Source organism: Cebus imitator, unplaced genomic scaffold, assembly GCF_001604975.1.
Source record: "Cebus imitator isolate Cc_AM_T3 unplaced genomic scaffold, Cebus_imitator-1.0 Scaffold173, whole genome shotgun sequence".
In the NCBI taxonomy this organism is placed as follows: domain Eukaryota; kingdom Metazoa; phylum Chordata; class Mammalia; order Primates; family Cebidae; genus Cebus; species Cebus imitator.
This window is the reverse complement of record NW_016107488.1, coordinates 1,727,218-1,753,617: the sequence shown is the minus strand read 5'-3', so window position 1 is coordinate 1,753,617 and position 26,400 is coordinate 1,727,218. Positions and strand designations below refer to the sequence as shown.

Below are 26,400 nucleotides of genomic sequence, written 5' to 3'. Positions count from 1 at the left end.
TTCATTTTGACCACTAATGCCTTCATGGGGAAAAGAGAAGTGGCCTAGAAGTCAGGAGCCTAATTTTGCCTCCAGTCAGAATTAACACTCTGATCAAGTCACTTACATACTATGGGCTTCATTTTTCTCATACAGGAGTGAGGAAATTAATCAAAATACTGATTGATATTATCAATATTTGGAGGATTATAGTTCCATTCGAGAATCTCATGAACACTAGGAACCTCCTTGTCTCCCAAAAGCGTGTACAAAATTATACACATAAAATTGTAAAACAAATGTCAGAGTATCCACAGACCTCCAAGAGGTCCCCGTACCTCAGATTAAATATGTTTAAACTAGAATTACATATAATTCCTTTCAACTCCAAAAGGAAAACAAGTATAGGAATGTGTCAAAGCAGATTAATACATTTTTGGCTTGTGTACAGAAGGCACAGAATGGTAATTTAAAGACTACACTGAAATATAAACAGATGTTGTCAGATGACAGAGAAGGAGGGAGATTACAAATTTTGGACTTAACTTAGACATATTAAACCAAACACGCCACTTACATATTAACATGGAAATTTCTAGTAGGGTCTGGGTATACCAGTAGGTATGGCGCTCAAAGGAGAAGTCCATGCTATGGATATAAATTTGGGAGCTATCTGCCCATAAGTGATCATTGCATCGTGGTGATTAGATCTCAGGTGGCATGGGGATGGTGAGAAAGGAGACAGAGAAGAACTAATATAACTCCAGTATCTAAATGGTAGGTAAAGAATTACGAAACTACAAAGGAAGCAAACCGAAGAGCCAAAGAGATAAGCAGTGTTGTGTTATAAAATCAAGGACCTTAAAAAGATCCCTTCTGGATGGATTAAAAGAAAAATTACTCTTTCTTCTGTCTGACACTGGACCATACTTTTGTACAAGTCTTGGACAGATAATCACACATTAGATTTTAGTTCTGGATTTAGGTACAAGCTGAACAGCCACATGCAACAATTCTGCACAGAAGCAAAGAGAGGTTGTGTTTCAAGTAAGAGTGGTCATCAGTGTCAAATGCTAATAAGATATGGACATAAGAGAGAAAAGAAATACCCTACTGGATTTAATGGTATGGATAGAAAACAGTGGAGACCTTTGAAGGGGCTGTTTTGGAGGCATGCTCAGGACAAGAAGCCAAATTGGCATGTGCCGAAACGTGAGAATCAACAGAAAGCAAAAACATGGAAACAATGGAATAAAAATACACACCATTCAAAAAGTTCAGCTTAGTAGGATGGTAGTTGGTTAAACATAAGGAGTAACTTTGTGGACATTTCATTATTGTTTTTAATTAAAGGAGAACTCTGTTAAGTTTAAAAAGTAATGAGAAACATATAACTGAGAGGGAGAGAAGTTAAATGTCCAAAAATAAAAAGAATAATCATTAATATAATATTCCTAGCAAGATTGTAGGTAATAGAATCCAGAGCATGGAATGGAATAATTGTCCTAGGATAGTTTCTCTACTATTATAACAGATGGGAAGGCAGATAACATCGGTCCAGTGTGGATAGGTTTATATCCCTGGCAGCAGGACAATGAAGAATCAGGAAGATTAATAAATTGCAATGGGTTTGTTTTTCTTGACAGAGATATTTACTACGAATGATGGTGAGGAATGGGTGATGTAACTGGGGATTTCAGAAAAACACATAAAAAATAAAGTTATAGTAAGAATGTACTGTGAAAATTAGAAGTCTTACCAGAGAATCACAGGAGAACTATCAGCCAGTACTATAGGTCTATTTAAAGCTGGTCATCATGGATTTAGAAATAAACTGCTTTGTTATGTGACTTCCTTAAATGGTTTTAGGTTGGTTGGTTATAGCAGGGAAGTGTTGCTAGTTGGTCCCAATTAGAGTTGGGGTCAGAAGAAGAATTGGAAAAAAAGGAAAAAGAGGAGCAAGAGTGTTCATGATACTTTCAGGAGTGTCACTGCAGTTAAAAAACTGTAATATAAACTAGATAACAAAAGTAGTGAACAAAAGAAAATGGATTGAAAGAAAGTGGTTATAATAGAGTAATTACACAAGTTGGAAAGGGAGTATGTTATGGCCCATGAAATTCTGAACTAATAGTTTTAGAGGTGGAGCAAATATGTATACATAGGATATGATCTATCCTTGTTGTCCAGAATTAATGACCAGAAAAATACATGGAGCCAAATTGTGCCCCATCACCAACCTTTTTGTCTCCCCTTGGTGATCCTTCTACCTAGATTGTTTATTGGTAACCCTCCTTCCATGACGGTAATGTTTGAATAGATGTAAAAATTCTCACGGATATGACTATGACTTTAATATCCAACTTAATATAATAAACTAGACTCACTATTTCCCTTTTGCTCCTGAATCAGTCCTTCCTCTCAACTTCCATATTCTAGTAAGCTCTCTTAGGCACTAACCACTGAAGCATGTGACTTACCTTTTACTCCACCTCCCCACCTCCCCTGTACTCAGTAATCATCAGTCTGTAAGCCCTGATGATTATTTCTCTTTCTTTTCATCAGTTGCAGACTCTATGATTATTTACACAGAATATGTAAGAGACCTTCAAACTTATTAGAAATAAAAAAAATACAAAATCATTATATAAAAAAACTTTACAATTTGTAAGAATAGATATTAAGAAACCACTGACAAAATTAATCCCTCTTAATTTTTAAAATTTGTTTTTGTTTCTTTTAAATTAACAAGCTATTCTGGAGCAGTTTTAGGTTCACAGCGAAACCAAATAGAAAGTGTGGAAAGTTCTCATACACCCCCATTCTCACAAAAGCACAATAATTATTTCTTCAATTTCTCTCATATCCATCCCCTCTTTCCCAAAGGCCTTTCTTGTTGTTTTATATATACATACATATATATGTGCATAAAACAGAATATATATATATATATATATATATATATATATATATATATAAAACAACAGACCCCAGTGTGTGATGCTCCCCTCCCTGTGTACATGTGTTCTCATTGTTCAACGCCCGCCTATGAGTGAGAACATGCAGTGTTTGATTTTCTGTTCTTGTCAGTTTGCTGAGAATGATGGTTTCCAGATTCATCCATGTCCCTACAAAGGGCACAAACTCATTGTTTTTATGGCTGTGTAGTATTCCATGGTGTATATGTGCTCCTTTCATGTCTTCCTTTGTCTCAGTTATCTTTAATATTTGCTATTATCTTCAGGATAAAGATTTATTTTGTTTCCCACCTATATTGTAAATCCCCTAAGGTAAGAATGATATCTATAATACAAACATTTCGTATGCTTCTTTCAAGAGTCTAGCCTATAATGATTACTCAATCAACATCTGTGAATTTGATAGTCACCAGAATCCAGCAATGCTGAGCTTCATGAAAATTTTAATTTAAAAAAAAAAAAAAACACTTTACTCAATGTCTTTCAAAGAATATTCTAGTCTCCTGTACCCAATTTTTATCAGGATAGCTTTTGGCAGATATACTCTTAGGTGACTGGAAATCCATGGTATTTATCAGCCATTACTCTAAGATGGTCTTTTGGATTTTCTTAGCTGAGATTTGTGACCCTAGCATTTTTCACACTGATGTTTCCTCCACGTCACTACATTGATTCTGCTGAGTGATCTGTAACTTTTTATTATTTGTTCTACGACACCTTGACAGCTTAGCTGTTGGTCAAAAAGTGGCTAAAAATTGAGAGCTTGAATATCTGTAATCTCTGGGATATAAGAGCATGAGCTTCCCTCAACAAAATTATGAAATATAGTACATTATATTTGTTTTCCACAAAGCTCTGCTTTTACCCCATGTTCCTCTCAAATTCCTTTTCCTCTATATCTAACTCAACTTAAAATCTTTATGTCCTTTCTCTCTTTTATCCTTATTAAAACATTTTATTGAAGCCAGTATTTTATTTCTATATCTACAATCTACTACATGGAAACAGATATTAATTATTAGCTCTTTTTTAATAATTACAATTTATTTGTAATTATAAAATAAATATAGGTTGCAATTAAAGATATGTAAAAAAAAGTTATTTAAATATGCATTATCCTACAACGTAGATATAATTGTGTTTCCTACCATGTTGTTTAATGAATGGATATTTATTTGCTTATTTTTAAATATAGTTAACAGCATTCTACACAGAGAGATCTCTGTCCTCTTTTCACTTAATAGTTTGGCAAGGCAATAATTTTTCTCAGAATCCACTTGTTTATACTAGACAAGTTCTAAAACAATATGGGGAGCTTCTTGGAGAATATCTCCTAGCACTATCTCCCAGAGATCTGAATTCAGTAGTGAACAAATACTCAATTTTTGCCAGCATCTCAGATGACACTACTATAAGTACCTCAGACTACCACAGCTTTATTTATTTATTTACTCATCCTGGAAGAAGCAACTGGTTGCATCAATTACTCTTCTATCAGTATCCTTAACTAGCTCTGATCTGTTCTTCATAACACCCACACTAAGAATCCACAAATGATATCAATACCATTCCCTCTCTACTTATGCATCTACACCAGACTACCTCCACTTCTACAATTTATTACCACTACAAGTTTGTAATTTTCTTTCATTATCTCTAAAATCACTGGTAAACTCCTAACTGGCAAATCTAATTGATATTTTCAGTCTTAATCTACAATCAACTCTCTGGAACATTTATATTGTTAAATATTCACTTCTTTGCACTTGAAATTTGTTTCTCCCATAGCTTCCATAACCAACTCTTCTCTTCTGTTACTTCTAATGTCTGACTGGCCCATCACAATAACATTTCCAGATTTCTCTTTACCTCCATTCAAGAACCTCAACACAGTTCTCTTCCTCTCCAAACTCACTGATTATTCATCTAACCTCCAGAGCTTGCATACAGAACATTTCCACCTGAAACTTACAGAGACGCCTTAAATTTTAATGGATTTAAAATTGACTTTATTATCTTCTCCTTAGGGATAGAAGCAAGGTTGCACTCATTCAGTATATACTCTGTAAGATAAGGCCATCACCAACTCTGGAGTCATTCCCTATATCTTTTTCTCAGTCTTCTCCACATCCAATAGATCACAAAGCCTGACCTAAGACACAGGAACAGATGATCTAATCAGACTCCCATGAATTGGAGATAAGAGTATAAACTTTCACTAAAAATTTCAAGAGTACAGGACTAGATGAAACAGAGAGGTCTGGGACAGCCCACTTAGTTTCCCAGTTTCTTCTGTTCCATATGGGACATTCATTCTCTGACTCAGAATGACTGATGAGAAATCGAAGGGAGGTTTTATGGAGCTCTTCACAGATGGGAGTATATAAGTCATAAAACTTCTACATTTTACACCTCCAAAGAAAAATGAATAGTTTGTATGATATTCTCCAGTGAGCCATACCCCACAGATTCCATACTTATTTGCTACAAGACATCCCCTAACTAGGGCAACCTGGTAAAGGCCTTCACTAGATAAAGTCTCCTCCTCCTAGAAATCTTCTTTTACTTGACAAACCAGTTAACATGAAGATTAGACCAAGTCACCTATTTCCTCTTCTTTTCCCTCAAGATATACCCCTGGTAAAAGAAATGAATGAATCATAGGCCGGCTGCCAGGTGTCTTAACTTCCTTCCTCTCAAAGTTCACTTGGTTATACCACCTTTTTAAGACTAGCATTTGTCCCTTATTCCCTGTCTCCATTAATGCTTATCTGACTCATCTCTAGCCTCAATATTTTCAATACCCACCAACTATCCAAACAAATTTAGTTTCCCTAATTCTACGTGCAGTCTGCTGCCATAGTTGCTTGTTGAAAATGTACATTCTGGTATAAAATCTTTTGCCTGATATCTAATGTGTTACATCATATTTCCTTTGCCTGCATTTCTGGATTTTTCCTTCCAACACATCCCCTGATATCCAGCCAAATCAAACTATTCCCTGGACATGCCATTTTTGCATGAACTAGCAAAGATCCCAAGCTCTGTCACATGAATCCCCACATTTCTGTCAATAATTTGCAATGTCACCTTTTCTCTAATGCCCGCCCTGAACTCTCTATTCAGTTCAAGGCAATTACCTCCTTCTCTGTTTCACCATAACTGTCTATAAATAATAAGTAAAATAGTTAGCTTCAGTGAGCCTTGACTTTGAAAAAGGTACCTACCATGCTAAGTGTTTTCTATGCATCACATTGTTTAATCTTCGGACCAACTCTCTGAAAATGTTCTATTAGTCTGATAATTTTACAAAAGGGAAATGAAAGTACAGAGTGAATAAATGATTTAGCCAAAGTTACACAGTTATTAACTAACGGAATTAGGGTACAAATGCAGCTCTAGTTTACTCGACAATACTCCTACTTAAACCCAGTCATAAGATGTCTCTACTCACCCATCATACAGCTTCCCTACTTAAATCAATAAACATTTGCTAAGTGACAACTTGCTGCCAGGCACAGTGTGAGGCTTTAATAAGTATGGAAAGTAAGTTGAATAAAAAAAGAAAGCAGTGTCTCTAACTGAAGAAATCATCAGTTTTTAAAAGCCTACCTAACATACATCTTTCACGACTTCACACCAGAAATAGTACTGTCAGACACAGTGCAAGACTTTACTCCATAGGGAAGACAGACCAGATCTAATGTGAACTTATCTCCCTTAACTTGACTGGCCAAATCACCCACTTCAGGATTCACAAGAAATTTCTCTGGGGAACTTACAGTCACCTAGTAATTGCTGTCATTCATGGAATTTTGTGGGATTATTTATTATAATTTATAGGCATTATCACTGTCTGTAATTGCCATCTATCTGTCCTATATCTTGCACTTCACTGATTTAAGTTCATAATCTGATGACAAAAAAAAAGTTATTCACCTGGCAAGTAACTGGCATAGAACCTTCAACTTGCATCTTACCTAAATTGTGGAGAATAGAATAGCTGCTAATCTGATTTCTTTCTTGTATTTTACTTCAAAGCAATTTATGTTTTTTTTTCTTCACTAGTGACTCAATTTACATAGTACAATTCAACTGAGATGCTAAAAACACCTAGCAAGTGTCTTGTGTTTTATGCTCACATCATTCTTCAAATGGGAGATGGGGAAATAATCTCAAGGTATTTAAGTGATTTTCATGAAATTAATAACTATAAAGCTGCAAAAACAAAGGGTAAGCCAAGATCTCTGACTTTCTCTAATCCTTGCCAGAATCCTTATGCTCTTTATCACAACTATAAATACAATGGTATAATAATTTAACAGATATTCATTTATTCTAGATTTTAATATGACTTTTTAAATTATATATTTCAATAATATATTCTCCAGACATTTTTATTATCCAAACTGAAATTCTACTTCCTATACTTTTCCTCATTGATAACTTGCAAATAAGAAGCACTGAAAGTGATGAGATTAAAATTACCAGTCTCAGTTCTATGACATACACATCAGCATGTAAAGAAATGCCATAAGGGAAGTTGTGCAGTGATGTCTTTGCAGAAATGAAATGTGTATGAATATGAATACTGTTGTAAGTATTTCAATAAAAATTACAAGTCTTTCAGACATTCTTTCCAAATTCAAATGAAGCAATGGGTATGAAGGATGTGGCTGATGGGCCTGCTTTATACTAGCATGAAGAGGCTAGGTGGCTACAAATCAAATTTCCTGATCTCATTGATATGGGCTTCTATAGGTAATCAGTTGTCCTCCCACTGTGAAAACTGGCTATGAGTAAGAAATACTTAGGCATTTGCCCTGCCTTTCCTCTGTGAACAGTATTTTAAGCAGTTCTTCAGAGAAAGTTCTTCATTATAACAGTCCAGCTAATAATATGGAAAACACAAATTAGAAGACCACAATTTTGTATCCCTTAAGGTAATACTTGAATCAGGCAATTGCATTCAATCATACAACTATCAAATAAATGTTTGATGCGAAGTTACAAGGGAGGGATTTGACTGACATCACTAGTGGGGCAGCCTAGCACAGAATTACCTATAAATAGACTTGCCAAAAAACAAAAGAAGTTGAATATAGTCAAGGTCGAGTTAATGACCACTTACAGAAAATATAGGTACAGAATAATAATATAAATAATACCACAAGAAAGCAAGCAGCCATATATTCAAAACAGGGTGCATTAATCGGATCACCAAGACATCCTTCTGTAAACAAATTGATGGCATTACATGTAAAGAGGAACAGAGAGAGATGGACAGAGTAAGAGAAAAAGAGGAGAGACTAGCCTATATTAACAGGAAAAAAAAAGACATAAAAATCAGATCTATAGTCCTGAGCTTTATTTTTTTTAAAGGCTATAAAATATTTTGAGACAATCTTAGAAATATGATTATGAATGATGTGTCAGATATTGCCAAGAAATATTATTTATCTTCCCAGGGTTGATAATGGAATAGTGGCTATATGTTCTTAAATATGCATTTTTTTCAGATACTAAAGTATATAGGGGTGAAATAACACAATATTTAGAGTTTGCTTTAAAGCTCTTCAGAAAAAAAAAAAAAAAAACAGACATGAAGTGATATTTTGGTTACTGTTGAACCTAGGAGGTGTATATGTGGGAGTCTTTATAAACAATTCTGTCTTTTTCCATGATGTTTCATGATGTTTAATTTGTATTATATAAACTTCAAAAAATGGCAATAACATCTAAGTAGGGACTACAAAACTGCAGCCTTAGCAAAAGGTACGACTGGTGCTCTTTCACACGAAGGCCACTACTCTGCTGACAAAGCTGGAATCTTCCTCCAAAACCATTAATTTAAGAGGAGAAAATGAATGATTCACAGAGGTCATAAAATAAAGAGGCTTCAACCCTAAATATTACATTACTCAAGATTTTGGTTTCCCTTAATTCACTCATGAAACTGTCCAGAAGTGCACAATGATTTTGAAGGTTTTTTTTTTTTTTTTTTCCCCAAAGAAATGTCAAGATTGTCTATAAATAGTTTGGGTTATTTAATCCTTAAAACAACTCACAAGTCCCATACCTGCAAGTTGGAAAATGAGCTGGGTATTTGTGCAGAAGCAAGGAGAGTAGATACTGCCCAATGTGCCTCGAGAGGTGGCCAAGGAGAACAATTAACAGGAAAGAATCTGCCAGAAGGCAAAGAAAGGAACAAGGAAGGACAAATAATAGGCAAGAAAGTTTTAATCAATGGCAGAACTAAGTGCTGCCAGATAGATTTAACAAAAAATGTATTATATTGCAAGAAAAAGGAGTCTGTTATGTCTGCACAGCAGAATTTGCTATTGACCTGTGGCTGCTGTGAGTTTCCCATTTTCCCATTCTAGGAAAAAAAGCTTTCAGTAAAGCTATCTTGGTCCTATTCAATATTATTTATTGAATGCATTGGTGGCAAGTAACATATATTAACATATTACCCACAGGTGGCCATTTCACAAGGAATCACATTCAGACTTCATACAATGTACTTCCTATACAAGGCCCAAAGACAGCAGGCTAGCTGATGAGGCGTGAGGAAGGCAGGCTGATAAGGTTTAGGGGTCTCCCTTTTAGGAGAGGTTTAGTAAATATTCATTTGCATCAAAGGCAATTTCATCATATTAAGCAGGAGCATGTGCTGATGATACTATTGCTGTGGTTTGAATTTTAATAGGGAAAGAAAGCAGCTGTATATATCTGTTCTCACACTGGTAATAAAGACATACCCAAGACTGGGTAATTCATAAAGGAGAGAAGTTTAATGAATTCACACTTCCACATGGCTGGGGAAGCCTCACAATCCTGGCAGAAGGCAGATGAGAGGTAAAGTCACATCTTACATGGTGGCAACCAAAAAAGTGTGTGCAAGTGAACTCTCCTTTATAAAACCATCAGATCTCATGAGATTTATTCACTATCATAAGAATACCACTGGAAAGACCTGCCCCTATGGTTCTATTACCTCCCACAGGGTCCTTCTCACAACATGTGGGAATTATGGGAACTATAATTCAAGATGAGATTTGGGTGGGGATACAACCCAAACCATATCAGCATCAGAAGTGATAGAGCATAGTGGATCCCCTTGACCAGCTCACTCAAAACTTTTCTACCTTTTTAATTTAAAAAAACTGGGGAGTTTTTAAAAACTAAAATCCAATCATTAGTAATTAGAACAATAAAATATCACATTTCACTTTACTTTTGCAATAATAAAAACTGAATTTTGCAAAGTGTTAGCAGGGAAGTGGAAATGACAGAATCCTCATGTACTGCTGCTAGGAATGTAGACTGGTGCTCTCATTTGTATAGCAAATTGACAATATTTAGTCAAATAACATATAAGCATATCCAGTGTCCCAGCAATTCCCCTCCTAAAGAATTTTCACACAGGTCCACACTGGATGTGGCCATGATCAGACTGAAGGCAACCTGGGTACAGATCAGCAGGGAAGAGATTAGTTAGGTAAAATACATGCTAAGAAGTAACATTCTACCCTCAGAACAAACCAATTAGCTTAGATAGACACATGAAAATGAATTTCTCTTAAAAGTAAAGCACTAATGAGACGGATATCATATATATAAATTAAAAACATAAGACAAAACAAAATACTCATTGTCCAAGGACACATATAAACATAAGGATTTGCATTCAATATATTAGACTGGTTACTTATGGGAGATAAAGTTGTAGAGATTAAGTGGTTTAAATGTCAAAAATAATTAATAATGTCTTCTCACAGACCAATGATGATAGTGTGCTATGAAAATTTGTTGCTATTTTTTTTAAAGCTATATTTTCTACACCCTCTTATAACCTGGGTTCCATAAGCAATTCAGGTTTCACAACTAAACGCTCCGGTGAACTGAAGCATAAGGGGAAACCGGAAGTGAGTTGATGATCTTACTTTGACTGGCATGGATGATGGCACAGATCGTGGAGCTAGATCCTGCAGCTGCACCTGGCTTCCTGATTCTCAGCTCCCAGGTCCTTGTAAGACAGCAAGTCCCTCAGTAGCCCTATTCTAGGATGTGGTTGTGAATCATTCCTAGAAGCTCAGCCCTCCCAGTGAATCTGTGAGCAATACACTATACTTAACAAATACTTCTCAGCTTAAACTAGCAAGAGTGAAGTTTGTCGTCTGTAACTTAAGACCTCTGAAAAATAGAAGGAGTTTGAAAAGCACTGCCTGCTCAAGCTTTTCCCATATTTTTTACAAGATAAAGACTTTGAAAACTCCCACAGTAGTTTTCTAGGGCAGTTGTAACCAAGTACCACAAACTGGGTGGTTGCAACAACAGAAATGTATTATCTCAAAGTTCCAAACGCTGAGAGTTTGAGATCAAGGGGTCAGCAAGGTTGATTCCTCCTGAGAGCCATGAGGGGAAATCTGTTCCATGCTTCTCTCCTAGATTCCGGTGGATTGCTAGCAATTTTTAGCATTCCTGAAATACCACCTATGTAGAAAATACCATTCCTGTAGAAACATCACTTCTGTCTCTGCCCTCATGTTCACATGGTGTTCTCCCTGTGTGTGTGCGTGTCTTACTTCTACCCTGAGTACAAATTTCTCCTTTTGATAAGGATACTAATCATATTAAATTAGGGCATATCCTAATGACTGCATTTTAACTTGATTACCTCAGGAAGCACTGTTTCCAGAAAAGGTCAGGTGGTGGGGAGGCAGGGATAGAATTTCAAAATATTTCTGGGGGAAGAACATAATTTCATGCATAAAATATTGCATGTAATTTAACAAAAAATATAACCATTTCCCTAGACTCCAGTAATTATACTAAAACTATGGAGAAAATCCTTTTTAGGTTAGCCAAGTACTGGATATTACTGAGTTTCACAGTATGAATGCTAAATAAAAAATCATAATTATGATAAATTGGCTTGATAGTGGCAGCTATACAACAGACATCTTGAAAGTTTATTTCACAATCTAAACGTGCTAATACAGAAAGTAAAAACTGAAGTATCATAATGGTTCTTTCATGCTTTAGAAACACATCATCAGTCCAGTAGAAAAAAAGTAAATGATTACACTAAAGTATAACAACTTTCATGCTGAGATTCCTAGAATGTTTATTCTTGGTGCCATTTGCTAGCAGTATTAACCATTGTTACCAAAGTCCACATCTTCTTTTACACAGCAACTATCTTTTCCCCACTGTCTATAAAGCATGATAAATCAACCCATCACGTCTACTTGACTGAAATAAAAAGAAATACATCAAAACTATTTCAAATTCTAATTTAATCACAAATACAGAAGAGTTGTCAAAAGTATCCAGAAGTCTTCATTTTAATTTGACTTCGGGATTTCTTCACAGGAAATAGGCAATGTTTAAAAGTAATATGGCAAAACATTTGGACTTTTGAATAGATTACGTATTCCCGCATATGGTAAAATTTCTCAGAAAAGGAGTCAGATATAATAGAGACCAGAAAGATGATCACTTTCAAAAGACTGCATTTTTCTCTAAACAGGCCATTTTTTTAGGAAAGGCTCAATGTCACCTGCACCTCATTTTAACATAAATTGGTCACTATTCAACCACAGTTCAGAGGGCAAATGTTTTTAATGGCCAATAGTAGCTACAGTCATATTGATGCTCTCCCGAAACATGCTTGTGTGTATGTCTGCACACACACACAACATCATGCCTAGACTCTTGTTGTCAGAAGTTAGTAGGAGATACAGTCAATCTTCAGTCATGAGCTTGGCCATCACACAGAGCTTCACAATTTGTATCTTACATATCTATGCAGTGTGGCATTCACCTACCATGTGCAATCGAAAATCAAGTAGTTGACGTATCCTACAAATCTACAAGTCATGGTCCCAGTCATGAAAGATAGGAAATATGTTCACTACTATTTACTACCACATCTTCAATATCTAAGAGGCTGCTTAGTTTATAATATTGGATAATGAATGCATGAATAAATATAAATGAACTAAAGAAGAGATATGATTCAGTAGCTTAAAATTAATCTAACCTGGATTTCCCTAAGTTTGACAGTTTTTATGTTTCTGAATTTTTTTTGAAAATCGTTAAATGAAATAAGAGCATGAAAAGGTGTTTCACCTCAGTCAACGTTTTATTAATAGCAATATACTCAACACATTTTTAAGAGAAATGACAGGGCCAGGCGCAGTGGCTCACACCTGTAATCCCAGCACTTTGGAAGGTTGAGGAAGGCAGATCACGAGGTCAGGAGTTCGAGACCAGCCTGGCCAAGATGGTGAAACCCCATCTCTACTAAAAATACAAAAATTAGCCAACTGTGGTGGTGCTTACCTGTAGTCCCAGCCACTCAGGGGACTGAGGCAGAATTGCTTGAACCCAGGAGGCAGTGGGTGCAGTGAGCTGAGATCATGCCACTGCACTCCAGCCTGGGCAACAGAGCAAGACTCCATCTCAAAAAAAAGAAAGAAAGAAAAGAAATGACAGCCTGACACACTAAAATAAGGACAAATACTCTATTTTTATTTAGCACAGATTACTTGACACACAGTACATATAGCATTATGTGGCAGTAAGGTGAAAAAGATGATCAATTTCTACCATTTTCTTCCTGAAGAAATGAAGTATAGAAAAGTAAAGCAGCACAAAATTAAACAAATATACATACTGATGAAGGTTAAGAATATAGCCGAAAGACTTTGAGTGCTCTCTTTCTTTTTTACTCAAATTAGAATAACCATTAGAAGGACTCTTCCCTAAAACCACCATATAAATGATACGAATAATTTGCAACCACTATGTCTGCTTCCTCCCACCACTCACTATAAAGCTGCCACTGTAGCAACTGTTCTTATCAAAACCAAAGTCACTTTAGAATTATATCCGTGAATCCTTATCTTCCACCTGCAAGAAGACATGCTAGGTGCAGACTCACCAACCAAAAGAAAAGAGATCAGATTAGAGAATTATTTTGAATGTCTGCCAGCATCTGCCTCAGATCTCTCTGCTTTCTTCAAATACCTGGACTTTCAGCAACTAGAAATAAGTTTTCAATGTAAGTTACTGAAAATTTGTCAGAGTGGTTTCAATAGGAGCTGATTGAGTTGACAGCTAACATAGTTTTCCTAAATTTGTGAAGATATGTATTTGAATCCAAAATCTAGCCTGAAATTTTGGCCAAATGCCTAGACTCTGGGCAGTGTTTGAGCCCACCTGGCTCGGTGACAATTTGTTATTTTGTGTAAAACTGTTGAAAATGCAAACTAAAAGCCCTCATCAGAAATATAAATAAAGATTATGATTAAGAAGTGCTTTGCCCTATAGTTTGAGACAATTTCCATTGACTACAAGCATTATTTTTAATTGTGTCATAATTAGCCAGTGACCAGTACTAGACTTGGAAGAGTCCATTTTTCCACCTAATCAGTGAAAAGCCAACTAGAATGAACTTATTTTAATAATACGTTAAAATGTATTTTATACTTGGCAGGTCAATAATTTTAAAAAGTAAGAATTCATTAATGATAACATGACCATTTCAGGACAGTTTTTTTGTTGCTTTCATCTTCATTAAAAAGAAAGAAAGATAGGTGTTGCTTACACCTTCATTAAAAAGAAAAATCAATCTGGTACTGAGATGTATTATAAAGAAGTGGGATTGCCTATGCATTATTCTGAGGCCCTTATATTACTAAATGGCAAAAGCTAACACATATTGACCTTTTAATTTGTGCCTGATACCATTCTAAGTATTTTATATGGACTACTTTACTTGATCCTCATAACAAAGCTTTAAAGTGAATATGATTGTTTCTCTTACTTTCCCTTCAGAAGGGAGCATGAAATTATTTTCCCGATCTCAAAGCTAGAGCCAGAATTTTTCAAGGTATCTGATTTAGAAGTATTAAACCATTCATAGTGTTCAAGTATTCGTCTCTTAGAAGTAGAGGCCAACAGATTCTGGCATTGTCACTCCAGAAGCACAGTAATATTTTCCCTATTTCACATACACCAAATGTTAGAAAGCATACCTAATTACGCCAAATGATGAGAAAGAGCAATATAATATGAATCTTATTCTCAAGGTTTTTGATATTGTAACTGGTGAAATAAACCAAAATAACAAATCTGAGTGTTTAAATTTAAATCACTCACTACTCTGGTGATATTGTCAATACTACAAATTTTTTTATTATATTAGTTTCTTCCATTTTATTTGCTTTTCCCCCTATAAAAGCAGGGTTTAATGGGAAACTGGTTACAATATGGTAGAAATAATACTCTAAGTTAACTATTGAATGTATATTTAACTAAGTTTAATGTTGAATAAGCATGGAACTAATAAGCATCCAGTTAGGAATCATGAAGCTATATGTTGTTATTACCAGCAAAGTTGGTTTATTTTTATTAACTACTTTGACAAAAAGTTAATAAACATAAGTAAAACTAATACTGTAATAGTGATTATTAAATAGCAATACTTGTTAAGTACATTTTAAGATGCCTTTTTAAAAATGAGTCAAGATTACAAGCTAGAATTAACTGGATTTCACTTTTACAGATACCATATCTGCATTATCAGATACTTCCTATACTTAATTTTTATAGTAAGGCCTGACCATGTCAGGAGGCACAGTCACTTTGCATCTAAGATTTTTTTTAAGCAAGTACTCAACACTACCTGTAGTTGCAGGTAGACCTTGGGTATAGAACATTTGCCCAACACTCTAAACTAATGAAGTCACTTAATTTTTGATCCCTTACAACTTGTATTCCACCAATAATTTTACTTTTAATTAATTTATTTGTTTATTTTTAAAGATAGGGTCTTGATCTTTTGCCCAGGCTGGAGTGCAGTGGCATGATCTTGGCTCACTACAACCTCTGCCTCCTGAGTTCAAGGGATTCTTGTGCCTCAGCCTCCCACATAGCTGTAATTATAGGCGCCCACCACCATGCGCAGCTAATTTTTGTATTTTTAGTAGAGATGGCGTTTCACCATGTTGGCCAGGTTGGTCTCAAAGTCCTAGCCTCAAGTGATCTGCCCACTTTGTACTCCCAAAGTGCTGGGACTATAGGTGTGAGCCACAGTGCCCAGCTTCCACCAGTAATTTCAACATAAAGAAGTGTGTGTGTTTGTGTGTGTGTGTGTGTGTGTGTGCAAGCGCGTATGTGTGTTTACAAATCTAACAACTTCATTTATAACATTATTTTAATCTGTCCCATATTTAATTAATATTTTACTGATTTTCATTCCATAGAGGTGCTTATGTAACAATGTCTCATGTCAATACTCCTTTTTGCCCTCTTACTAACATACTAAATAACCTCTCTATAAAATAATTTACCTTTACATAAAGTTTATTGCAATCATCTTAAACACAAGGTATGTCTTGCCCATGCTTTAGCCTGGTAGTTGTTCAATAAATGTGTTTCAAGTTGAAGAGAGACTAAATCTCAAATTCAGTAAAAACCTAATGAAAACTCCAACATCTCTAGTTCTTTCCTTAATTCGCACTTTCTTTCAGAAAACAAATACTTTTATTTTTATTGTACTTTAGGTTTTGGGGTATATGTGCAGATCATGCAGGATTGTTGCATAGGTACATACATGGCAGGTAGTTTGCTGCCTCCAACCCCCCATCACCTATATCTGGCATTTCTCCCCACATTTCTCTCCCCAACCTTCCCACCCACTGCTGTTCTTCCTCTAAACTCCTCAACAGACCCCAGTGTGTAATGCTCCCCTCCCTGTGTCCATGTGTTCTCATTGTTCAATACCTGCCTATGAGTGAGAACATGCAGTGTTTGATTGTCTGTTCTTGTGTCAGTTTGCTGAGAATGATGGTTTCCAGATTCATCCATGTCCCTACAAAGGACATGAACTCATTTTTTATGGCTGAATAATATTCCATGGTGTATATGTGCCACATTTTCCTTGTCCAGTCTATCGTTGATGGGCATTTGGGTTGGTTCCAGGTCTTTGCTATTATAAACAGTGCCGCAATGAACATATGTGTGTGTGTGACTCTACAACAGAATGATTTATAATCCTTTGGGTATATACATAGTAATAGGATTGCTGGGTCAAATGGAATTTCTATTTCTAGATCCTTGAGGAATCGCCACACTGTCTTCCATAATGGTTGAACTCATTTACAGTCTCACCAACAGTGTAAAAGTGTTCCTATTTCTCCACATCCTCTCCAGCATCTGTTGTTTCCAGGTTTTTTAATGATCACCATTCTAACTGGAGTGAGATGGTATCTCAATGTGGTTTTGATTTGCATTTCTCTAATAACCAGTGATGATGAGCATTTTGTTTGTTGGCTTCATAAATGTCTTCTTTTGAAAAGTGTCTGTTCGTATCCTTCACCCACTTTTGAATGGGTTTGTTTGTTTTTTTCTTATAAATCTGCTTTAGTTCTTTGTAGATTCTGTATATTAGCCCTTTGTCAGATGGGTAGATTGCAAAAATTTTTTCCCATTCTGTTGGATGCCAGTTCACTCTAATGATTGTTTCTTTTGCTGTACAGAAGCTCTGGAGTTTAATTAGATCCCATTTGTCTAATTTGGCTTTTGTTGCCCATGCTTTCAGTGTTTTAGTCATGAAGTCCTTGCTTATGCCTATGTCCATTTTTTAAGTTCTTAATGTGGCCTTAGCCTCTGCCCTGAGGAGCTGAGAATACTACTCTCAGGCACAGAGAGAGAAAGCTACTGCAGAAGATCAACATGCGAAAAGATCATTACATACTGTAGAAAACACAATGAAGGACCTATCCTAAGACACCTGGAAAAGACAGACAGAAAAGTGTCAAGGATTCCACAGCAGGAATTCACTTAACATTACATGGCTATGATACCAAGGGGTACACTGAAAAACCAATGGGTCAGGGAATAAACATAAATGATATACACTCAGCACAGAATACTTCATACACTTGCATTGTTAAAAAAAGGAAAATACAACTACATTTGTAAGACAATCATACACTAATCAGAAACTTGTATCATTAATAGAAACTAGTAATGAGACTTATATGGAATAGACAGATGACACCTATAGTTCCCATTATACTTACAAATTATAAAGTAGTTAATGTACTTGTTGGAATGACTTTGAAATCTTGTAAATAAAATTATTCTGATCTTTGGATAAGTCCTTGCAAAACCTCTGATGCTATAACCCCATAGTATTAAAGAAAAAAATATGTACTTTAAATTTAAATCAGTTTATGGAGCCTAAAGGTGTTACCGGTTTATCAAAACTATAACTTGGTTACCACACAAAAAAGTGCTAAATTGAGTCAAATTTTTATTTTCTTCAATTATAAAAATAATATTCATGAATACAGTAGCATTTATCTATAAAATTAACCCTTCCAGCAAGTAAAGACACAAAATATGTATTTACTATATTTCTATGGATATTTAACATAAATTTTAAAATTTTAGATTTACTCATATACATTTCACATCACACTTTTTTGCCTATAGATAGAAGTTCTAAGTACGCAATAGATACTGAAATATATTTTTCAAATTGACTGTGTGAAACAGGCATTATTTTCCAATGATTTAACAGTAAAGACTTTGAAATAAGACAGAACTAGTCAAATCCCAGCTCAGCCATATCCAAGCTCTACGAACCAGGGGTGTTACTTAATGTCCTAAATCATAGATTTCTAATCGAAGTATTAGGGAACTAATATCAAGCTCAAGGAGATGTTATGAGAAGTAAACAAAGTAATGTATGAAAAAACACATCACAAAATTAGGTGATAATAAATATGACAGTAAATCTTTTTTTAGCACAGATTCTGTATCTTCAAATAATCAAATTTTTGTCTAAGCTTACAGACAAAATATTCAATACCAATATTTATAAAACTGTGGCAATGTATATGTATTGTACTTTTGTTATTTAAGATGTCAATATAAATTTTAATGTCATGGGGGAAATTTCATTAAATGCGTAAATTTATTAAATGTATATAACTAAATAAACCAAAGAAAGGCAGCATATAAACCATCTATATAGTATGACCATGATTGTTTAAAAATATGTCTTTTTATCTACATGTACATAGAAAAAATACTGGAAGGAAATGAATCAAGATTTTATTAACAGTTACTAGTGGTGCTGATTTAAAACTGTACTTTTTTTAACAAAAGTCCCTAAAACTACACATACTACTTTTATAATTTTAAAGTTACTTAATCTTATTTTTTGCAATGAGAACATGTGAAATGTACTCTTAGCAACTTAAAAAATATAGAGTAGCGGTAACTATATGTAAAATATTAACTATAAAAAGAGTGACTTTTAAATGACAAGCAATCACTTTCACATTTTTAAACAGATTCCAGCTGATAATTTATGACAGTAGAATAGACAATAATTAAATACTGGCTTTATACATATTTCTCTTTTTTCCAAAGAGATTTTTTTCTTCTTAAGGTATACTCACACACTCATACACACATGCACATAAATTGTAAGTACTAGCATCCTAAGCGACAAGAGAAAGAACCTTACCAAATAAAGCTTGTAGCAACTCAGTTTCTCAGCCGCATTATCTGTGTAAAGATTGACCCACACAAAGCTGTGGCAGGAAAAGCCAAAGCCATAGCCATATAAAACTCGGTAAGTTCAAAGACAGTACTATGCCAGATATAAAAGTTCGATGGCATTAAACAACAATTGGTGCCATAGCACAGCCTCTAAACTTTTTGCTCTCCAACATTTTTGTCATTTTGTCTGCTTTATTACTAGAACTAGATGCATTAAATCATAAACTTGATGTTCTAAAAAGTTATCTTCTCCTTTTGCTTATTCCCCACTAACTCAAAAGTCATTCAGCCATGTGGCTGCAGAGAACATTTTCACATTGTAGTTGTAAAAATAAGTAGTAACTTGGGAGAAAAAATAATCAACTTTTAAACTTGTGGTTAATAAAATTAACTTCCATAAAATGATGTTTGGTAATCAAAGAAGTATTTTAGACTCATAAAAGATGCATCTAATGGTATGCGCCTAAACAAAATGATTTTTAAAGATATTTCTTAGAAAGCTCTTAATTCAGCAAGCATGGTAACACAGGATTGAATAGCTGTTTGAGTATTTTCAACTCAACTAGCTTTCTTCAACCTAACACAGTGAAATAAATCATAATGAATTTGAAATAATGGATATAAAAATCCATTAAGACAAATTATGTTTCACAGCCCAGTTCAGTAACAGCATTAATTCCTAGATCTGGCATTCTCATACATCAAACAACAACAATAAAAAAGATACACCAAACTTAAAGAATATCAAGTACAACCTAAAGAAGGGTGTACTTTCACACATATATTGCTCAACCAAAATACGGAGTTCAAAACTTGAAGCACTACTAGAAGAGAAGAGCAATAAATCAGTATTACTTTTTCTGCAAACTCACTGATTATGAGAAACAAAGGAAACATATAAAGCTAGTTTTTATCTAAGGATAATCTACCTGTCACATTCCAAGCACGTTATCTATTTTCTATATAATACATTGCCAACATAAAATGTCTTTTTTTTTGTCTCCCAGATACTGCTGAAGGTAGCCACAACGACACTTACTAGACATCCCCCAAATGCAGAAAGCACAATAAATCACTGTTTGAATAATATAGAATTTAATAGTACCAGTATATGTTGCAGTGTAGTAAAAACACTTGACAAATAATGAGTTAAGACTGAGAACAGATATAAGTGTTCATGTAGCCAAATGAAGCTGATATTAAAGTTTAATAGCCTGTATATAACCTTGAGCATAAGAACCCAATGACTTGGATACAAGCGCTTAAGGAGATATGAATCTAGCTCAGTATTTATCAAAATATACTGCCAAAGTTTCAAGTCCTAGTGCTAAAACACTTCTTGGCCCTGAATAGGAAATGGGTTCTGTTGAAGTCAATCCAGAAAAACCAATTGGGGTATGAATAGCAACCTTCAGTGACTTGGCCTGAAAAATTCAATTTCAATATTCAAGGAAAGAAATCCATTATTTTATTGGTTATTTCATAATTCTGAAAGTATAGTATGCTATCACTTAATTGCAAAGTGATTTTCTATTAACTATACAATTAGCTATACTTAATATAAAACAAAATTAAAATTTAATGTTGACAATAATAATAAGGATAGCAACATGCTACTTACAGTAGTAACAGCTAACATTTGTTAAGCTTTTTATTATAAGTCACATACGGCACTATATGTATATTCTCAAATCCTATAAAACTGGTACTGTGATAAATTCTATAATATGGATGAGGAAACTAAGAGATCAAGTACATAATTTAACCAAGGTCACTCATTTGGAAAATCACAGTGTCTGGGATTACTGACCCATTTGCCACTTTCTTCCCTCTAGTGCAGAAACTCAGGAGTGGCAGGGATGGTGGGGGTTGGGAGGAATTAAAATTGATGCTCAGGTGTATAAACTACAACAGTTTCAAACTACTAAGATCACATGTAACCCGGGTTTTAAAAGGTGTTAAAATGACTGATACTTGTCATACACTAAATAAATGTCATACAACAAATAAGTATTTTCTGAAAAAAAGTGTGTCAACAGGGGAAATAAAAGATATTAAGGTTATTTTCTGCATCTAAAACATAAGTGGACAAACAAGGTCATCCAGTAATTTTGCTCTTATGAATAACAGTAATAACCTTTTTAAATAGAGACTTGCGAAATAAGATAAATACATTGTCATTAACTAAACTGAATAGGATGGAAATACAAATATTTTACAGTGTATTTTCATTCACCAAATATTAAAAGGAATCCCATTCAAAATATTGTGTAAGAAATATAATGAAAGCTGCAAAAAAAAATAAATATATGTATTCTAATATTCAAGACAAGTTTTACATCCAAAATTTAAAATGACAACTCTATTTGGTTGACCAATGACTAGCTTACCACTTCAAAAAAACAATATTTAATCTGGAATTGCATATTCTTTCCCAAAGTAGGTTGCCTCCTTAGATTTCTGGGAATTTTATGAATGAATTTCAGAGGTCATTAATAATGTGAGTACTCTGAAAGTAGTTATTCATAATATGAATATTTTATTTAACACTTCTCTAGCTCTACAAGTGAAACAGATCCTGAATTTCAAATATCTCTCAAAATTATCTCATTAGTTAAATTAGTTAAGTTTCCAGTTTCGATACACTAAGGGCATTTTTTTCTAATGTAGAGAGAACTTGTATTATGTCTTCATAACCAAAGTAAGAATCATTTTCGTGTCAACATCTTTCTAGAGGATTAAGAAAGACCAAAACCAAGAAAGATTTTCAAAATTTCACAAACTTAACTGTGCAGAACATTCATACTGATATCTTCTCTAACAAAAAACACTACAAGAAAGCCAAAAGTTCATTTTACCTCATCTTCCGACAGGCTTGGAAATCTACATTGAAATGAATTAAATGGTTTAAAATCTAAAAAGCTGTTGACAAAGGTCACAATGATAAGGAGTAAAATGTAAAGAATGGTGCTAAAATACTTAATTACACAATATATATTAGAGAGGTGTCAATTTTATAGAAGCAATAAAATATCTTCCCTTGGGTGGCTTTTCTGACCATTAATCTTTTTATTGTGTAACAAGTAACACTTTGATATAATTGACAGGTTTTTAACTACCAATTCAGTGGACAGACACTTCATTTTTGCTTCTCTGTTGAAACTGTTTTCTCAAGAATCCAGCACTACTTTACAAAGCAGTCTAACTCTAAGAATCTAGTCTAACTCTAAGAATCTATGTGCTGTGGTTTGTCACCCAACCTCCAAGTTACCAGAATATACAAACACTAAGCCAACCTTCCAGTTAAGCTTGCACCTGTGCAAGGAGAGGTCCCTTCCACTTCTCCAGTCAAAATAAAGTCCAGAAAATTGTTCAGTTTCCAATTACTGTAGTGACTGAATTACCAAAATAAATAAATACAATTTAACCTGGTCTGTTTTCATCACAGGATTTCAAGGCTACTCTCCCTAACGCTAGAGGCAGGTTTTTTACTTGTGTCTGGCCAAAGGAAAAACGTTTTGCCAAACAATGTTCCTGCTGCCATCCCAGCTGGCTTTTCATTTGTCCAAATCGCTCTCTAGTCATTGCCTTTTCACTTTACAAATGTCACTGAGAATTGTGCCCACCACAGCCCCACCCCATCCCCAACTCCCAGTGCAGGTTCAGATAGTGATATTCGGTAGAGTCTTGAACTCCAAGTAGCCCGCTCCGGAAGCGCACTGCAAAACGCATCCCGGATGCTTTCCCAAATCTATTCCCTCACGCTCTCATTTCAGAATATCACTCTATTTACCCTGAGAAAGTAGGCTCAGCCCTGGATTTCGCACTCAAGAAGAAAACACAACCATTCCCTCCCTGTCTTCCCTCCCTCCCCACCTCCTTCCCTCCCACCACACTCACCCTGTCCTAATCTCCAGCCCTAAGGGCAGCACTAAGGCACCCAAACTTTCTAATTCCTTCCACCCTTCCCTGTCCCAAACACTGGACAATCACATTGGAGATAAATGACGCTGGGAAATTTGGGTTTCCATCTGTCAAGGAGTCCCCTTTCCCCACAGCTGCTTTCCTGATCTCCGGTCCCCTCGAGGGGCTCTGGAGGTACCTTCAACAATTCTCCCCTACCCCCTAGAAAAACCACCCTAACTGGAGCGCTGCAGCCGTACCAATAGCAGGTGATCCAGGCGGTGCGAGGGCAACGCCTTGTGATGCCATCCTGCCCTCTGCAGGGACACCACTGAAGGCCACGTGAAAAGACCCCCAGGAGTCCTGCGAAAGATGTGGAGGAGGGTCTCTGTGCCCCAGTCTCTCCTACCCTGTTCTCCGCAACAGAGGAGCCCCCGGGCATCCGGAGCCGGCTGGGGCAAGAAAGCAAGATCAAAAAAGTTCAGGCAGTAGACGCCTGGGAGCTGGGTGCGACTGAGTTCTAGAAAGGGGGAGTAGAGACGGAAATATCCAAAGGGGAGAAACGTAAATCGGGTCTACTGCCTAAGGGAGTTGTGCCGGGAGAGCCGCTCACTCTAAGGTGTTAACCAGCTTCTGCCCCAGACACCCCTTCGGGGATCCAGCGGGCCTCGAACCGGCGGTGGGGGAGGGGTGCTGAGAAACGCCGGGGCTGCGAACTTACGGAAGAAAATGTACTCGGTGTAGCTGCTCCAGATCTTGTCGTCGCGGTACTGGTTGACGAAGGCGGCGGTGCCCGAGGAGTTACACGCCACCATGTGGAAGCCGGCCTCTGACAGGCGATCGAAGGCCTGCTCCAAGTAGGTGAACTTGAGGTAGAAGCGGGAAGTGTACTTCTCCGGCTGCCGGTCGGGGTCGCGGCTCTCGTTGAGCGTGTCCCCGAAGACCTCCTTGGCCAGCGCGATGCGCCCACACACCATGATGCGCGCCACGCGCCGGAACTTGGCGTCGGCCTGGTTGTCGCGCACGGTGGTGTAGGAGCCCCGGTAGCCCAGCGTGAGGAAGCCCGAGCGCTTGTCCGGCGCGCTGCCGCCGCCGCCACCGCCGCCACCACCGTGCGCTCCCGGGCCCGAGGGCACGGCGGCCGCCGCCCCGCGCACCAGCAACGCGTCGCTGCTGCCCTGCGAGACGTTGTCCTCCAGGTCGCTCTGGCAGCCCTCGTCGTTGAGCGAGTTCTGCTTGGTGACCTTGGGCGACAGCAGCTTGACCAAGTCGGTGAGCTGGAAATACTCGGCCTCGCGCAGGAGCCGCTCCTTCTCGGGGAAGTGCTCCGGCAGCGCGAGCTGCTTGTCCCGCAGATAATCCAGCACGTACCTGAAGAGGAAGCCGTCCCGGTCGATGAAGAAGCGCGCCCGGCTGTCCCTGGGCAGCTCGCCCCGGCGCCGGGCGCCGCCCCGGGGACTAGAGGGTGAGAACATGCTGGCCAAAGTGCTGTCCGGGACGCTGAGCAGCGTCGAGTGCTTGGTCACATAGACCTGGCCGCCTACGTTCAGCTCCACTACTTCGGGGAAGGGCGAGGGTGCGCAGGGCCCCGGGGCGGCAGCGGCCGACGCGCCGGGCGAGCTGGACGAGGAGACCATCTCGCTAATGGGCAGGATGGTGCTGCCGCCGCTGCCCGTGTCCTTCAGAGCCATAGTCCCCCGGCCGCCGGCCCAGTGACCCGAGGAGCAGCACTTTCTCGTTCTCCGAGCCCTTGCCCCAAGCCCTCCGCGTGCTCCTTGGCGCTCTGCGCCCTCGGGCGGGGCGGCGCCTCCGGCTGGGGCGGCCCCACTCAGGGCTCGGGGCAGCGGCGGCGTCGGCGGCTCCCGAGCTTCATCGGAGGAGAGACGCGCGGGAGAGGAGCTCCGCGGGTGCGGCGGCGGCAGTGGAGAGGCAAGAAGGAGCGGCTGCTCCTTTGGGGAGAGGGGGGGGAAGTGTGAGAGAGACTTGGGAGAGGCTCTAGGGCTGCCGCTCGACTCTCCGCGGGGAGGGAGGGAGGAGGGGTAGAAGCACAGAAAACTCGCCGCCCCGGCGGCTAGCGAGTGCGCACCGAGGCCCGAGTGCCGACGGTGGCGCTAACTACTCCTCGCAGCCCGGGAGGCGGCACTGACGTCAAGCCCCGGACTGGGACCCGAGCCTCAGCTGTCATTTAAAGAGATAGGCTCCCGGGCTCCGACGCTAGGGGGCGGGGCCGAGGGCCGAGCAAGCTAGAGGTGCAGCTCCGCGGTCGGCGGGGAGAGGCGGGCAGGGAGCGCCTAAAACAAGCGCAAGAAAAAAGACAGCGCTCTCCTTAGTTCATTTCGCTCCCTCTTTGGGTCAGTGCCCAGTCTTTTCCTCCCTCCCTTCCTTCTTCTCTTCCTTCCTTCCTTGCCTCTCTCCCCGGCAAAACTAGTGTTTTACATTCTCATTAAGGTAAGGAGTGGAGGAGCAGAGAAGGGAGAATAGGTTTTGATTAAAGCAAAGATGCCAGGCTCCTAATCTGAAATCATAACAAATGTTGGCCTGCGAGCAGTGATTGCAAAAAGATTACGGGAGGGTGGGAAGGTAAATCTCTTGTACTGGCTTTATGACACAGTTTAAGTGAAGAGCTAAATGCCCGTACCTCTTTTACAGTCAAATTTCACGACTGCATGCACTGAATATTCTTGAATAATTTTTAAAACTCTGAAATCTGGTTTCAGTTCACAATAATAAAGGAGTGTATGTAACGACTGTTTCCTTCTGACATTGTTACAATATTTGATTTTATAGTAGCTGCCCAATAAATGTTTATAGAGGGAGAAATGGAGCCCGAGAGGAAACTTACTCCATTTGTTCGTTCTAATGCCCGTCAGTCTCTTCATTAATCTCTCCATTTCCCTTTCAACTCCATCAAGCAAGAGAAGTGCTGATATTTTTATTAGTCTTCTAACCC

At 37.7% G+C, this 26,400-nt stretch overlaps 1 protein-coding gene across 1 annotated transcript in view; it reads right to left on the bottom strand.

The window, feature by feature from the left end:
- KCTD8 (potassium channel tetramerization domain containing 8) overlaps positions 1–26,188 on the bottom strand; it is a 259,474-nt gene extending 233,286 nt beyond the window's left edge. The window contains exon 1 of the mRNA XM_017544896.2: positions 24,172–26,188. Within this exon, the coding sequence (XP_017400385.1) occupies positions 24,172–25,141 (970 nt within the window). The 5' untranslated portion in view covers positions 25,142–26,188. The remainder of the gene's footprint in view (positions 1–24,171) is intronic.
- Positions 26,189–26,400: the final 212 nt, after the last annotated feature.